At 45.5% G+C, this 17,386-nt stretch overlaps 1 protein-coding gene across 3 annotated transcripts in view; it reads left to right on the top strand.

Moving 5' to 3' along the window:
• The window catches only part of LOC147635948 (Pseudouridine synthase family protein), a 112,659-nt gene that overhangs the window by 58,260 nt on the left and 37,013 nt on the right, over nt 1-17,386 (top strand). For all 3 annotated transcript variants that reach the window (XM_086801358.1, XM_086801356.1, XM_086801357.1), the window contains 2 exons: nt 13,929-14,011; nt 16,977-17,076. In XM_086801358.1, coding sequence (XP_086657484.1) covers nt 13,929-14,011; nt 16,977-17,076 — 183 coding nt within the window. The remainder of the gene's footprint in view (nt 1-13,928; nt 14,012-16,976; nt 17,077-17,386) is intronic.

Genomic DNA, 17,386 nt, shown 5'->3' on the forward strand with positions numbered 1-17,386 from the left:
CCAACTGAACTAAATCCTGACGGATGAGTCTGGTAATCTCTGTCCGTGTAAGAGTGAGAGAGGGTGCCTCCAGAGAATACTGGAAGGGAGGCAATCTGTCCATGCTAAAACCATGTGCCTGGAACCAAGATGTCATCTGTCCATACCAACAAGCCGTGTCTCCCTGTAAAGCCAACTGTCGGGAGGACTCCAGGGCGAGGCGTGCATATCTGTCTCGGGGAGATCCCACAAGCCATGTATGTAGGAGACTGATCTCGTAAGAGCCTCAAACACCAGAGGGGCAGCCGCCAGCTCTGCTCGAATAATCTCATGAGGTACCACAGCCTTGGCTCTAATAAGCCTAGCAATCATAGATACCAAAGGCCTCTCCATACCTCTCCACCCGCCTGCGCTGTGATGGCCCACTGAAGGTCCCCATATCTGCACTCCATAAAGCATAGCTGATGTCACTAGAGTGTCAAAAAGCCAGAGTTTCGTTCGAGGTTCCTGAAACTGAACCTGCGAACACATCCTCTCCAAACCACCCAGGGCTGCATGTGCTCTAGTCAATCTAGTCTCTGCTGCTCTCCTCATCGAAAACACTGGCCCACTGAATACTACCCCAAGATATGTATATGCATCTGTATACTCCACAATCTCCTGCCCATATGTAAATGTGGAAGCTGATCGCCTAACCCACTGTGGCGTGGTGTTAAACACCATAACCTTGGTTTTGCCAAGGTTGACAGACAATCCACTATCATGTGCAAACTCATGTAAAGCATCCAGATGACGCTGCGTACCCTCAGGAGAGTCAGAGATCAACACAATATCATCAGCATATAACAATAGTGGAATCCATGTACCTGCTAGCTGGGCTCCTCTGTCCCCCAATCTCTCAATGTAGTCAGAAGCCTCATCCACATACATACCAAACAGAAGGAGATAACGGGCAACCTTGCTTCACTCCTATAGTGGAGTGAACCAAAGTAGAGACCCCCTCTGGGGTGCGTACCTGTCCTGCAACTCATCTGTATAAAGCCATAATCCCCCATATGAGCTCTGTGGGTACCCCCATCTCCTGTAATCGCCTCATCAATCTGGCTCTGGGCACTGTATCAAATGCTTTGCGGAAGTCCACAAAGCTACAATAAATCCGTCGCCCATGCGACCTGCCCTCCTCAATAATGGCCCGCAGAGTCAAGATGTGGTCAAGAGTAGAGAAACCTCTCCTGAACCCTGCCTGTCCCTCTGCTCGAATGCCAACTCTCTCTGCCCATCTACTCAACTGCTGCTCAAGAATGGATGCATACAATCGTGCTAGTGTGTGACCAATCATAATAGTGCGATAATTACCTGGCTCCATAGGGTCCCCTGACTTGAAGATAGGCACGATGGTGGACCTACTCCAAGTCTCGGGTAAGCCTTCGCACATAGCACGATTGAACATCACTGCTAGAAGCTCTGCCAGCATGTCTCTCGCATGAATAAAGTGCTCAGCAACCAATCCATCGTGATCATATGCTCTCCCAGTCTTCATCCTATCAATGGCCTTCCTTACCATCTCTGCGGTAAAGAAAGTACATGTCTGTGGGCATGGTGCTGGCGGGTCAGGAAAAGGTGTCTGTCCAGGAACTGTATATAGAGATGCTGCATAACTACCCCAGACCTCTGTAGAAGTGATGGCCAAAGCAGGGGAGGACTCATGAAACAGACGCCAAGCCTCCCTCGAATCCTGGCTCAAGAACAGCTGGTATAATTCCTGCTCTAGCTGAGCAAGGAAGGCCCGCTTCTTCCTTCGCACAAGGCGTCGGAAGGCAATACGTGACTGTCGGTGAGTAGTGACTCCCAAAGCAACCTCCCGCTGCAGTCGGGCTCTGGTCTCTCTGCACTCCTCATCATACCAACTGTTCTGGGGCATACATCTAGAACGCTGTCTCTGTCCAGGCTGAGTATGTGGATATGCCTCTCTCGCTGCATCATGTAAAGTCTCTGTCAGTATATGGGTCAACTCCTCCAAAGGTCTCCCTGGCTCCTCTGTGTACAGACGTCTATAAATCCCATCTGTGTAGACAGCATCAGTCTCTGAGGTAAAAGTATATCGAGTGTGATCTGCCCCTCGTGTCCTCTGAGCTGTGGTAAAGTGAAAAGAGATAGTCAATGTCAACAATGCATGATCCACTACTACCCCAATGGGCCGAGATCCAACTGTGAAGTCCTCAATGCATGAAACAAAGCTGGGCATAGCCATAACATAATCCACTGTGCTAGCACCATGTCTATGTGGAAAGCAAGTAAATCCAGCTGCTGACGGAAACCTCTGCAAGCCATTAAGTATGGCCAACCCATGTGCAGTCCCCATATCTACCAAATATCTCCCATACTCTGTGCACTCCACATCCTGTGAGCGTCTGTCTAATCCCATATCCAGAGTGTCCAGCTCTCTCAGCATCTCCTCCGAGGTATCATAAAAGGCTGTCTGGCGGTTGCCCGTCCGGGCATTAAAGTCCCCTAACAGGATGATGTCTCCATCCCTAGAGAACTCCCATATGTCATCATCTAGCACAGAGAAAGGAGACTGCCCTCTAGGTGCTGCATATGTCGATGTACTAGGAGCAAAATAGCATATGGCAATATACAGGAATCTGCCTGTGTCGGCCCTCAGTCTCACCCACATATATCTGGCCTGATCATCTCTCCGAACTATGTGTAGAAGCGGTTGCAGCTCCTCCCTGAAAAGAACTGCCACCCCTCCTGATCCTCTACTACTGTGTACCGATCTCGTCCCTACTCTGCAAGCTGTCTCCCATCTGTATCCTGTCACCTGTGGCATCATCTGACCAGGGGCCTGGTGAGTCTCCGAGTAGAAGACTATATCTCTATCTCTAAAGCTGTCTTCAAAGGCACCTACATCAAGTCTGAGAGATCCATTGCAGTTCCAGGCTGCCAGCTTTAATTTGGTCCCATAGGTCTCGCACCGTCATGTAGAGCGTCGCTCCACGATGACCACCCTCCCTTCTCTATTTTTTAAGAAGCGCACTTTCTGAAAGAAATAGAGATATACAAGGTTGAGAGGCATGCTTGCTTGCATGGAGACTCCTTTGTTGCTACAACAGCTAGCAGATTTTCATGATCGTGCTGCTATCTTCTTCTTTACTGACCGTATTCCGTTGTTGCCTCGTCTTAGAGCATGGTTGGGCCGCTTGGTGTCGCTTGAGGCACTTGAGGAGATTTATGATGGTCCGAGAGGCTTTTATGAAATACTTTTTTGCACTTCGGAAGCCTGTAGGGCAGTCTTGGAGCAAGTGCCACTTTTTTTGGATGGGCAGTTGGTTCATGTGGTTCCGTGGAAGCCTATGGCAGAGTACCAAGATATGTTGCGCCAGGCTTGCCCAGTTTGGGTTGAAGTGAAACAATTCCCACCAATGTTTTGGCGTGTTTTACCAGGTCTCATGCGAGGTATCGGTGATGTCTTGGTGGTACCTCGAATGACATCTAGAAACCGAAATCGTCTATGCATGTTGTGGGATACTGGGAGACCTAGGCCGACACATTTGCGTGTCAATATGGCTGGGCTGCAACCTTTAATGTATGAATTGAGGTGGGATACATTTGCTGGCCATTGTTTCAAATGTGGTGAGATGGGCCACTTTGTCTCTGAATGTCCTAAGAAAGAACAAGTTGTTGCTACCAAGGATATCGTTGATGGGCAGTTTCCCGTGGAAGATGAGCATGATGCTCCTTTACATGATGCCCAGCACATGGATGTACATGTGGATGTTCAGAATGAGGTTGAGCAGCCATGGGTGGAAGTACATGGTAAAAAGACACGATTTGTTGCCCTGCGGGGGGATTTCTCAGATGCTGTTTGGCGGGGGCCTTTGCGTACTCAAAAGGGGCCCTTACATACATATGCTTGTCGCCCTTTGGGTTCAGGTGCCCAGCAACAGACTAGGATTGAGAGGCCGGGAGGCCAACTTTCTCAAGGTACAGGGGCTCTTGGGGTGGATAGAGTAGAACGCTATCCTATTAGAAGTCGCCTAACAAAAGAAGCACAACAACAATTGTCTCTTGTGTTTGGTTCGAAGGGTGAGGTCATCTCGCCATGGGATGGTCATTACCCTTTGGCACGTGCTCGGAAACTCCAAGGGCAGTCTGAGATCACAAATACCATGTCTAAAAATGCAATGCTTCAAAAGGTTTGTGATTTGGCAGATTGTCCTGGGCCTAGTACACGGCCTTGTTGATTCCTTTTCTGGGAAGAATGAAAATTGTACAATGGAATGTAAAGGGTATTTCTTCGCGCCAAAAGCAGTTCAGGCTTTGGCGTACAACTTTTTGTCATGGTTGGGATGTTTTGTGTGCAGTTGAACATAAGCAGCATAAGTTGGCTGGCAAAGCCTATGTATATAAGGGGTTTCATGTTTTCTACAGCGGACATACTGCTTCGCAGTCAGGTGTTATGTTTGCTGTTTGTTCGCAGTTTCAGCCTTCTCTTGTGATTCAAGATGTTCATGGAAGATTTCTAGTGATACAGATTGTTTGGGATGATACGCCTTTATGGTTGTTAGGGGTGTATGCTCCAAATAATGCTCGTGCACGCCGTTTGCTATGGAATGACTTGTGTGCTCTTTCAATCTCTCATCCTGGCTTTGTGATGGGAGACTTTAATATGTGTGTCTCCAGGGAGCAAGCCACGTCGCCTCATTCTGTAATAGATGGCCTGGAGAGAATGGCGTGGGAAGCTTTTGCAGCAAGGTCGCTAAAACAAGACATGTGGTCTTGGTTGCATCCAGATGAAAGGGGTTACACTCAACAGTTTCGGGGCACTTATGCTAGATTGGATAGGATGTATATTTTCCATCAAGATCTCTTTTTGCCAGAGGTTCTTACTATGATGGTTGATCAGCATTAGGTTTTGTCGGATCATTGGCCGCTTGTGTTTGAAATGGTCTATCATCCTTTGGATGCATATAAAAGCTTGTTGGGACGCTTGCCTTTGCGCTTAAATCACACTTTTTTGAAGCATAAAGTTTTTGATGTTTATATGCGTCAGTTGATACGACATTTCTCCACAAGAGTGTCCATGGCTGATTATCATGCTTGGCCAGTGTTCCTTACCAACACTCGGAAATTAGCGCGGCATTATGGTCTTGCTAATGCCTCTATACAAAAACAGCATGTGGCTCTTCTTGAGTCGCTTTTAAAGGGCTTGCAGGCGTTCATGTTTACTGACTCTATGGATGCTGAAGTTGTGGATGCCATAGAATGGCTGAAAAAGGAGCTATCTAGTGTGCAGGAAACACAATATGTTCGCTTTAAACTACTTGCACGTCTTGATGCTTTGCGGGATGCTAACTGTCAATCTGATCGCTTCTATGATAAGTTGCATCAAAAACATATGCGTGAGAATATTGTTAGGCTGATGGATGCCCAAGGCAACCTTGTTACTCAACCTTCAGAGGTTATTCAGCATTGCATCAGGTTTTATGAAGATTTGCTTGTCCCTCGAGAGGATGTCTCGTCGGCTGTCCTGGCTGCAAGGGAGTCATTGTTTGTTGAAGTAAGATATCAAGTTGACCCTGATGTGGCGGTTCAGCTTGATGCTTCTGTTACTCAAGGGGAAGTGGAAGCTGTTCTCTCCAAACTTCCCATGGGAAAGAGCCCTGGTTGGGATGGTTTGACAAATAAGTTTTTCCGAAAATATGCTGCTCAGCTTGCAGAGCCTTAAACGCTTATTTGTCAAAGGGTTTGGGATGAGGGATATATGCCTACCGATTGGAAGTTAGGCATACTTCGTTTGTTGCCCGAAGTCCCTTTGCCTACTTCTTTGGCTCAATGGCTTTACAAACATTTTTGCTAATCGCTTGCAAAAGGTGCTTCCTACTCTTATTCATCCATATCAATATGGATTTGTGCATGGCAGGAATATTTTGCATAATATTCTTAATGTTCAAATTGGAGTGGATTATGCCAAGGCAAAGAAGCAAGAGATTGTGATGGTGCAGCTGGATCTTGAAAAAGCTTTTGATCATGTCAGCTGGTCTTTCCTTTCTCAGTTAATGACAGCCATGGGCTTTGGTTCCAAAATGGCTAATTTGGTGCATTTACTTGGTTGTGGCTCTATTACGCGGTTTATGCTCAATGGAGGACTTTCGGATAGTATTTCTCTCACCTGTTCTCTCCGGTAGGGCTGTCCTCTTAGCCCTCTTTTCTTTGCCATTGCCACTCATCCTATGTTATCTCGCCTAGATGCTATGGCATCGCATGGCGAAGTGGTTGGTTTGCATCTCCCTCATGGCAAGCAATTGGTTGCTCAAGCCCTTGCGGATGACACTTTTACCGAAAAAGCCAATATAGATCGAGCAATGGAAGCTTGGAATAATTTTGCATTGGCTTTTGGGCTGAAAATAAATTCAACAAAATCAGCCCTCATTGTATGCACGGAATTTGATCTTGAGGCATTAGGGTGGCAAGGCCGTGTGGTGCATACAGGAGACATTGTTCGTCATCTTGGGTATCCGGTGGGTGTGGATGTGGACCCCCAAGCGCTTCTTGCTTGGATTTTTGCTCGGATCTTGGATAAATTTGTGTATTGGAAAGCTCAAGGGTGGCCTATGCACATGAGGATTAAGGTAGCTCAGGTTATTATGCTTAGCATGATTTCCTATTTTTTGCCTTAGCTACCTTGGACGCACAAATCTCTTCTCCTTTTGGTTGCTCCCATTCGGTTTATGCTGTGGAAGAGGCAAGGAAATATTATGGGTCAAACATGGATAGCTTGGAATCACATTACGACGCCCAAAAGAATGGGTGGGGTTGCTTTACTGGATGTCCGCTTGCATATGGTGGCGCGTAGGTGGGCGCTTTTTTAGGATACGTGTTTGCAGGAGCAGCCTTGGGTATTCATGGCTCGTGACTTGGTTGAGTTGGAGGGATTGTCACATGGACGGACACATGTGCAGGCTTCATGGTGGGACATTGTGAATGCGGCTCATCGTGTCCGTATTCGCTCATCTCACATTTTATCGCATATTCTCCTTTCTTGGCATGAAGTTCTACTATTGGCTCGGTGGGATCTTGGTCATGAAAGACTACTTTTGAACTCTTTGCAGCTCGAAACATTTGTGGAGTCGCGTGTCAATGTTTGGCCAGACAGAGATGCTTCACGCATATGACTCAACCGCATGGTCAGGTTAGGCTTGGTTAGAATCCGAGATGCTGTGATACCTGGTCGTGACAGGCCATATTTGTTTCGTCGTATTCGGCAGCACTTTAGGGTTCCTCGGACATTTCAGCCACTATGGGTTGACATCATGCATGCAGTTGAGCCTTTTACTCCATTGCCTCGGCCATCTGCAGATTAGCCTTGGCTTGATTGGGCACTATGTAAATCTGGTGACTTGATATCACTTTCAGCTAACCAGGTCTATCATAAGCTCGTATCAGAGAAAGATTGGGTTTCAGCCAAGGCCAATAAGGTGTGTGGATTGCACAAGTCTAAATCATGGTGGCAGAAAACTCTTATGCGTGGTTGGCAGTCTAAACTCCCTTACCAAGGTAAGGTTTTCATTTGGAGGATGTTGGTGGGAGGGTTACCTACATGGGATCAGCTCAGCCGTCGTAAAATTACATTGGCCTCTTGCTTCTTTTGCACGACATGCACTGAAACAGTTATGCATCTGTTCATGTTGTCCAGTGGCCCGTCAGATTTGGTCTTTTGTCTCTCGCGTTTGGGATGCATTAGAGAGGTCTACTGTTTCGGCTCATCAGTGGATATTTGGGATTTGTCCTCACGTCATTACTTCGGACAGTCACCGTGTGATATTCCATTTCCTTAGATGGACAGGACTTTGGCATATTTGGACTACACGGAATGGGTTCATCTTTGATTCCTTGTTTGGAATACATGGGCACATTCTACGTATCCGTGGTTTGCTGCTTTGGCAGTTTTCTTCTCTTCTCTCAGCTCAGCTACAGGATGCAGATGTTATTTCGTTATGGTCTACAGCGGCTCGGCTGGCTCATCTTTGATGCTTTTATCTGGGATGCTTATTTGGCTAGGAGGCTTTCTTATTAGTGTACAGGTTTGCATGGTCATGATCCTTTAGAGGATCTTTTGTGGGGGTTTTTTGGGGCCATAGGTTCTGTGTGAGCCATGTGGCTGATGTACTTTTTTTACATATAATATAAAACACAATTTCATGAAAAGAGAGAGAGAGGGAGAGAGAGAGTTGTATTAACGTCTACTAGAGGCCGAACTCGACCTATGAGAAAAATCAATGTACAACTGTCAATGTCTTCTGGATGTCCAAAAAAAAAGAGGACAAAATGAACATGAAATAAACTATGAAAGTACTGAGCTAGTGGGGGGGTGTGATGGATGGAGCACTACTGCTAGAGGCTCAGTATGCAACCTATATGCGCAGGGTATACAAGAATGCAATGCAGATCTGTTTAGCTCCAACCAGTACCATAATGGGGGTGTAATATGTGATACATAGGCAATGGCGAGGCAAAAATAAAATACCTTGGAGCATGATCTCCAGGTGTGAGTGTAAGTGAGCTAGCCGCTCCTGGATATGGTGCTGATGTCGAGCCCGTATCTTTGTGATCTCCCTTTGATGTGGACTGGGACTGGTAGCCTGGTGCTCTCGGTCTCTGTCTGGCTCGGAGGTCCGCAGCGCACTGAACTGTAACCCCCTCCTGTGTTAGGGTAGGCACTGGGATAGATCTCTGGAAGAAATCAGTGAGCTAGAGCTGTCGCCCACCTCTCCCTGTGGTATGAGTCCGTAGCAGTGTCTCTTTGTGGTGTTGTGTCTCTAGCAAGAGCTGGCCAAATCTGCGTTGGTTTGTGGACTCCATGATTTGGCGGAGTGAGGGATGTCCACTGAAGATGGTGGTGTATCTCTCTCTCTAATGACACTATATGCTCTGCATCTGCATACATAATGTTCCTCACTCTCAACCTCCTCCTGGCATAGTCTGCAGAGATGGAGAGAAAACACAGGTGAGAACCTGCTCTCAATATTATCACCAAAAGGAATACATGTCCCGAGCAAGAGGGGAGAACCTCGTAAGTGAGGGACTGCAGCTAGACAAGCTAGACAAGCAATGCTAAGCAGTGAAATATGAGGGAGGCATGCTGGCTATATATTAGTACTACTACATGTAGGTAGCCGACTGGAGCAAAAGAACCTCCACGACTTGGAAAAATACCCAGGATCATAAATGGGGAATAAATATGGGTAAAATATAAGTGGGGTGACTAGCCCCTCAGACTAACATGGTCAGTCCTAGAGGCTAAAATAGGACACCAAATAGGAAGCCAGCAAGGAGGGGATGATGTCTAACAAAGTACAGCTGTGTGCATGGGTTTCCAACTGCAAGTACAGGGTCACTTGGATGTGTTTCTTGGCATGGAAGTGATGCAAGCTTGCATGGGTGTATGTTCATGGAGGAGATTGTTTTCTTCCTCCTTGAAAGGAAGAGAGCGACCTACACTTGTGGGCATAGGTCAGTGCCGTTGTTGGCACTGTCTTTGAATGGTGCTGTGTATGGTTTTGTGTGGAAACAAGACAAAGGTTTCAAGGGGAAACATGCCTAAGGGTTTCATGTGGAAATAGATGGTAGGTTTCTCAAGGAAACATGTTTTTGGTTTCTCTAGGAGATAGGTCACATGTAGGCAGTGGTAATAGGAATGGACACATGTTTGGTACAGCCTTGTTGGTGATTGGACAGGGGTCGGGGAATCCATGACTGAGATGGATAGTACCCTTGGAAGGCAGAGAGGGTTGGTACAAATGTGTCGACTGCATAGTATGCTGTGGTGTAACACGAGTTCTCCTCTGGGAACAGTTTGGAGTCTTTGTTGTGAAGTAGGAGAGCACTGGATGTGTGAGGGTGTGATGCTGTTCATAGGGTGAGAGGCTATGGATGATTGTGGCAGCCTTGATCATGGGATAAAGCTTTTGTATGCAGGACTCAATGTGAAGTAGGAGAGCACTGGATGTGTGTGGGTGTGATGCTGTTCATAGGGTGAGAGGCTATGGATGATTGTGGCAGCCTTGATCATGGTGTATGCAGGACTCAATGTGAAAGAGTCTTTTGATGTGAATGATAGCTGGAATTGTTTGTGGATGCCGAGTGAACAAGAAGCCATGATGCAGGGTCTTTGCAGGCTTCAGTTCTACTGTGACGGCTGAGTTTCTAGCCTTATTGTATTCAAAGCTCTTATAATCAATTAAAGAAATACCGCAAGGGGCGCCACTGCGTTTTGGGGCCAATCGGTGTTCGTGTACTGTTTGCAGGAGCACTCTAGCTCCCCCTGTTTGTTTTCCTTTTCTAGGTCTTCAAAGGTGTTGAAGTGTTTTGTGTGCGAGTGTTTGTTTTGCACTGCCCTTTGGTTTTGTCTGAAGACCAAGGCCAGTTTACAGACATCATGCCAGGAATATCGTCAAGAGGTTTGCAGTGGATGCTAGACCATTGCAAGTGTTGACAAAGAAAGCCGTGGAATCTTTATGGAGCAAAGTTGAAACAGAGTCCTTTGAAGCATTGAGACTTTATGCTAGCAAAGGACCGATGTTGGTTATTCTAGACCTTTTTTTGTGGTTGAACATTATAAGATTGCATTGGAGCGGTTTGAACCAAGAAGGCCATGCTGTGGCCTATGATTGTCAAAGACAACAAGGAAGTAGATGCATTATCTCGGAGATCCTTGAGCCATGCAGTTTCTATGGGTTACCATATGGATTTCACTTTGATGAAGGATCCTTATGCTACCAAAGAGGATCTCAAGGATGTTTTGGAACGGATTGCAGAATGAAGATTTGGTGACTTCTTATGTCATCAAAAAGGGTTTCCTTATGATGCAAACCTGTTTATGTAAGACAAAGGATTTGAGGCCAAAAGTGATCAAAGAAAAGCTGTTCTCCACCTCTCGTAGGGCAAAGAAGCAGGATTATTGCATCCATTGAATGTTCTATGGGAGAGTTTTGTTATGGATTTTATCTTTGGATTGTCCAAGTCAGGGAATGATGGTATATGGACCTCTTCAGGAAACCGAGAAGATCAACCGTATATGTTATCGGTTAGACCTTTCAGATCATTGGAGGATATATAATGCCTTCCATGACATTTTATGGAAACCATGTACAGGGTTATCCCCAGAGGAGCCTGTATTGAAGGATCCATCAGGGATGGAAGAGCCAGAACAGATTGTGTTTCATTTTGTGAGAAAAAGAGAAAAGACGGGGTCAGAAAGTTCCTCTTGAAATTGATGCGAAATGGATGTTAGAGAAGTACTTCAAGGACTATCCAGATATACTTCAAGTTTATGAGAAAGTGGTTCAAGAGGAAGGGATTGTTCCTCTAGTCCTCTTCATCGTATATAAATATTGGATTGGAATTGATCATTATTCTGCTTATAATGATTACTTGGACGTGCTCTAGTTTGGCAACGATGCCCGATAGCCCACGGAGCAAGATCTGTATTTGGGTGGCAATGATGCCAGATGACCCATTGGACGGCAATGATGCCCAAAAGAGATTTGTATTTGGGTGGCAACGACGCCAGATGACCCATTGGACGGCAACGATGCCCGAACGAGATTTGTACTTGGGTGGCAATGATGCCGGATGACCCATTGGACGGCAACAATGCCAGAATGAGATTTGTATATGTGAGGCAATGATGCTAGCTGACCCATGGACGGCAACGATGCTAGATATCTTGGACTGCGTAGTCGTGCGATCATTGCGACCAGATGACTGTATTGGACTTCGCAGTTGGGCGGTCATTGCAACCAGATGGCCTAGATGACTGTATTGGACTTCGCAGTCGGGCAGCCATTGCGACGAGATGGCCCAAATGACTGTATTGGGCTTTGTAATCAGGCGGCCATTGCGACCAGATGGCCCAGATGACTGTATTGGATTTCGTAGTCGGGTAGTCATTGCGACCAGATGGCCTAGATGAGTGTATTGGACTTTGCAGTCGGGCGGTCATTGCGACAAGATGGCCCAAATGACTGTATTGGATTTCATAGCCGGGCTGTCAATGCGACCAGATGGCCGAGATGACTATGCAAGAATTCTCGGGTGGTCATAGTGATCAGATGGCCTTGAGCGAGAGTCTGAGCAGTTTTCCTCGGGAACCAGATGGCTTAGCACGATTTCCGATGAAACCAGACATGACAACCCATGAACAGGAGGATCATTACTTGTGCACTGTATACTGATGTATGTTTCTTTGACTTTATGTGCTGTTTTTGATGTGTGGACAATGCTTGGATTTATGGCATGTGATAGTCCACTGGGCTCCAGACTACTTGGCTAGTACCTGGAATACTCAATAGACGCGAATGATGCATACTTGTTTGTTGACTAGCTTGTGTCTAGTTTTTGTAGAAGAAGTATGCATTTATTATATCTAACACATGTGATAGACCATGAAGATGTATCATCAAGAACAAGGACATCGGTCAAAGAAAAGGCATAGAGATGTTGCCAGACGAGCAGAAGGCACCACATATATGGGAAAGGCCATATGCACAAGCTCACCAGATGGGGCTGGTACTTTGAAAACATATGGATGTACATGATGTACTTGGAACACATGAATATACATGGAACATATTGATGTGCTTGGAACACTTGCAGTCCACAGTAGAGGACAATTGCGATATAAGAGAGAGGGAATGTAACTATTTGGTCCTCCTAGCTCTATTTCACATGATGAAACCCATGTCCGAACACTAGATAGTCCTTAAGGTTTGATTAAGAAAAAGCACCATTCTTGGTCAAAAAGCAATCAAAAAGTCAAACAGTGTTGACTACGAACCAAGGGCACCATTGGAAAGAGGAGACTGAGTTGGACCAAAAAGCTAAAAGTTGCTTTTTCAAAAAGCAGCTTTAGTGTCAAAAAGCAAGACCTTGAAGCTAGAAAAGCAAAACAAGAACTCTTCACTGAAGCTGAGTAATAATTTACTATTAAAAAGACCAAAAGCAAAGTAAAAGGCAAAAGTATCACTTTTTTGGCAAAAAGCAAGGCTTCCCCAAGTATAAAGAAGCATGAGTCTCTCTTTAGCATCAAGTTAAAGAAGAACCTCTTCATCGCGTTGCCATCTTCATTGAAGCGTGGAGATCATCTTCTCTATCATCATCTACTTGATCATGAACCAAATCATGGAATTTTTGATCACTGCCCGTTGATTCAGAGTACCCCATCAACTTTAGTGCCATGTCATCATCTGTCCATATGATTGTACGGATTCGTACAACTGTATGGACTGAAAAATTCAAAAACCCTAAAACTACTCCAAAAACTGCTTTTTGGAGGTTTTTATTGCCCGAAAACCATTAAAAACAGGTTTAATATCAGTTATCTTGCCAAAAAGAGCTTTTCCATGGTTTATTTCATCGACAAGGCTATAGTTGTGGAGATTACTCATGGGATGTGCGAGTGATTCTTGGACTTGGATTTGGACTTGGACTTGGACTTGGACTTGGATTTGGATTCGATTTGGATATTGGATGTGGTACTAGCCCGGTGAGAGTTTCTTGTGGGTCATCCTCGGGGTATGTTCGGCATCAGAGATCTTGTGCCTCGACATCGACTTGGATATCCTACATCGGCATATTTGTTTGTTTTGTATCCATTGATTGTATTAACCCTGGCCAGCGCGCTCGTGGATTTGACTAGCGTGCCCGTGGATTGTTCGTGAATAAATTCCTGAAAGGGGGCGGGGCTTGTTCGGTGCTCAGTGTGGTGTATTGTGCAAGATCACTATTCCCTTCTCTCTCCTCTCTTTCTCTATATCTTTATCTCTTGGACACATGGTTGAGTCTATCAGTGCACACCCCGTTGGGCTTACAGTTGGTAAGTTCTGGATTGAGTTCACCTTGTCTTGCTTAAAATGATTTCTAAGATTCCTTTGTCTGCAAAACAGAAAGGTGGCGAAGATGTGCAAGTAGTGGACGTGCGATGTATTCCTCGAGATTTTCATGCTCGTTTTGAAGCCAAGGAACGAACGTAGGTACTCACTGCTCAGACAGGGGTATTATTGTTGATGCATTCCATTATTTACATGCCATAATAATGTCGTGCGTTCCTTATATGATAGTGATATTCCAAGGTTGTTTTTCTGCAAAGCACTAAACATCAGCTCCTAGGACAACTGGTTGGCCTGCAGTTTGTACGGCCCAACCTGTGCAGTGCCACCAAGTTGGGCAGCCATGTTTGTTTGGCTAGGCTTCTATGCAACCTGTTTTGGCCCTGACTACTCAATGCTATTACTTTACCTGTCCAAATAGCCCATGCATGCTGATCTTCTCTCCAATGTGGACCCATACTTTAGGAACAGCACCTGAAGGATAGGTATGGGGTTTGGGAAAAAAATAATTTTCAATACTGTTTAAGGTTCTGCTGAAGTATGATATATACTCATGTACACACTTGGAATCTAGATGCAAGATGGATTCTAGCATATGTTTTCTGTCCTTACTCCACATACATAAGTTTCAACATTTGACGCACAACATACATTGTGAAATGAAGATTTGAACTCAGGCCTCATGCTTACTTTGTTGAGTGCAAGGCTTTAAAATTTAGATTCTAAGGTTTAATGTCAAGTGTGTGCTGAAGTTTGGTATGCAATGGGGAATCAAGAAGGGGCTGGCTAGAGGGCATCACACATCAGGGGTGGGTTGCAGCTTTGTTGGTATCTTCACAGTCTGATGTTGGGCTGATCTTGCTTCAAAAAATTGGTTTGAGCATTGGAAAAATTAAGGTGATATTTTTGGTCAAAGATTATGAAGGGTATATTTCAAAACCCAAGTAGAAATACTGTTAGATTCAGTGTGGTACTTCACTAGAACTGTATGGAAAAATGGGATAGGAACGTGTACGAACCCTTCACTACTTTTCTCTTTCTGACAAGGGGTGATTTGTGGGAAGTCACAGTAGCGCTGCCACATCCAAGCACAACCCAGGCCATGATCACGAACACCCACCAAACCGTTTCCCCCCCCCCCCACACGGCACTACAGCAAATTCCCCACTGGGCTCCCACCTCCTGGTGTGTTGCCCCCCAAAAATACCGGCGGGGGGAGATAACTATGACAAGGTGCCACTCTAGCCTATATATGGCTCTTCGACTTCCCATGTTTCCACATGCGGGATAATCCAGCACACCTTCCAGTCATTTCATGCTCGAATTGCTTCCCAACACCCTCTTCCATTCGAGCCACCTGAAGACAGGAGTGAGGGTTGCCCAGGACCACAAGCCCGAGCTCTTATACCATGTGAGAAGTCACAATAGTGTCGCCACATCCAAGCACAACCGAGGCCATCAGGGCGACCAGGCAATGCTGCACCGCGGGAGGCGAACCAACGAGCACGAGGTGTCTGGTCACTTTGTCAGCTCAGAACTTGTTATCTTGCTGATCCAAAGCAAGAGGAATGCAGCCAGAAAGGAGATCCTGAAGGGTTGCGAGAAGGGAGATCCTGAAGGGTTAGGAGCTGGGGAAACTGGTGAAATGTTTGTGTCGTGCGGGGGGGTAAAACTTAACGTTCTCTTTGTCCTTCTGAGACTATTCCTTTGGGTCTTTAAAGATGCTTTGTAAAATGGAATGGGGGAATCGGCAGAGAAAAGCTACCAAGATAACCTTTTGGCTGCGGTTTCTTCCTCGGAGAGTCAAGAACTGAACCCTTAAACCATTTTGGTCTTGTTTGCACCTCCCTTGAAATTCTTGTGGCTTTTGGTTTAGTTTCCTTTCTTGGAACTCTCTGGTGTCTTCTAAGTTGTCACTTACACAGCCTTTGAGAGACATGGACATCCACGTGCAGTGATGGTTTGAAATCCTCCAGTAACTGGCTCACTTGCAAACTGGTAACTGGGTGAACCATCTGACGTAATATAAGCAAAAGTTTGCAAAAACAGTAAGATACTCACTGACCTTCTGATTGGATTCTTAACAGTTTTTCCCGAGTCCCACTGCTTCTTCAGTTCTTGTCAGGACTTCAACTGAGTGTACTCAAAGTGTGCAAATGCAGTAAGTTACTGACCTGGTCAGGTTTTCAAGAGTTTCTCTCACTGCTTCTTTAGTTCTTGTCAGGACTTAAGCGGCAGGCTCTGGTAAAGACCGTGGGGTTTGAATGTGCAAAAACAGCAGGACTATCCCAGTCCCTAATCTTATGGTGCTTGGTGTAGTGTTCCCACTAGAGAAATGTAGCTCTAGTAACTTCCTGTGGAACACCCTTCTTGCTTATCAAGGGGATGATATCCTCCCCAAACAAATGATCAGGAATGGTTGGGAAGAGCACGTATGAAATGGTGGGATCACTTCAAGGAACTTCCTGGCCTGCAAATTATTTCAGCATCTTCAATGTGTGAGCTCATCTTTGGAAAAGAGGGGAATTATTATGAGCTTTGTGTCTTGGTTTGGGTGTGGATCTGCAGGAGATTGAAGGGTTGGACCAGTGGGTGAAAAGAGAATGTCTGGGTAGTTTTCATTGCTGGAGGTGATGGTCTATAGAGTTATTTCTTACTTTCTCATGCCCAGAGTGAGAGCCACAATCTCTGTGCTGGAGCATTATTATGTAAAAATGACCCTAATTATGAGCTGTCTGGGGGTCCCTCTCATGCCAAGAAAGATGCTTATTTTGATGTTTTGGGATGACCACTTGGACTTGATGGCTCCACTTCAAGAGTTGTTCAGGTCGAAACTGAGGGTGCCCTAGAGTGTGGCACATCAAGTACAGTGAATATTACTAACAAGTAGTCTGGTTCTGCATGGATTTAGGTGTAATTCTATTGGATCCATAGTGTGGCATCGTAGAGTGTCTGCCAAATCTTGGTTGAGGATGCAATGGTCCCACTCACTTCCAAAATTAGTTTTTTACATTTCTTTTGTGTATGTTTAATTCTATTTTTTCATGATCACGGTGAACTATTTGTTCAATACACATGTAAGATGGGTTAATTTTTGAACTGCAGATATCATTACCGAATCCTTGTGAGCACAGAGGTTCTATCTATTTTTGAAAGAGATCGAGCCTGGCATGTTCGTGAAGATCTAGACATTGGGGCTATGCGGGTACTTCATTGCTTTTGCTTTTATTTTTTGTGCTATGGAACCTACTCCCTTCTCATATATGACTAGGTCAAGGTGTTAATTGTGTTAGAAATCAATGCTCCACCCTTGTCACTGCCATTGTGTGGGTAACGGGTTGCTCTAGTTTGTAATGTCCCCTATATGTTCATGAAGATCTAGACATTGGGGCTATGCGGGTACTTCATTGCTTTTGCTTTTATGTTTTTGTGCTATGGAACCTACTCCCGTCTCATATATGCCTAGGTCAGGGTGTTAATTGTGGAACTCAATGCTTCACCCTTGTCACTGCCAT

The sequence above is a fragment of the Cibotium barometz genome, chromosome 8, assembly GCF_041138505.1.
Source record: "Cibotium barometz isolate CiBa-2024 chromosome 8, ASM4113850v1, whole genome shotgun sequence".
In the NCBI taxonomy this organism is placed as follows: Eukaryota; Viridiplantae; Streptophyta; class Polypodiopsida; order Cyatheales; family Cibotiaceae; genus Cibotium; species Cibotium barometz.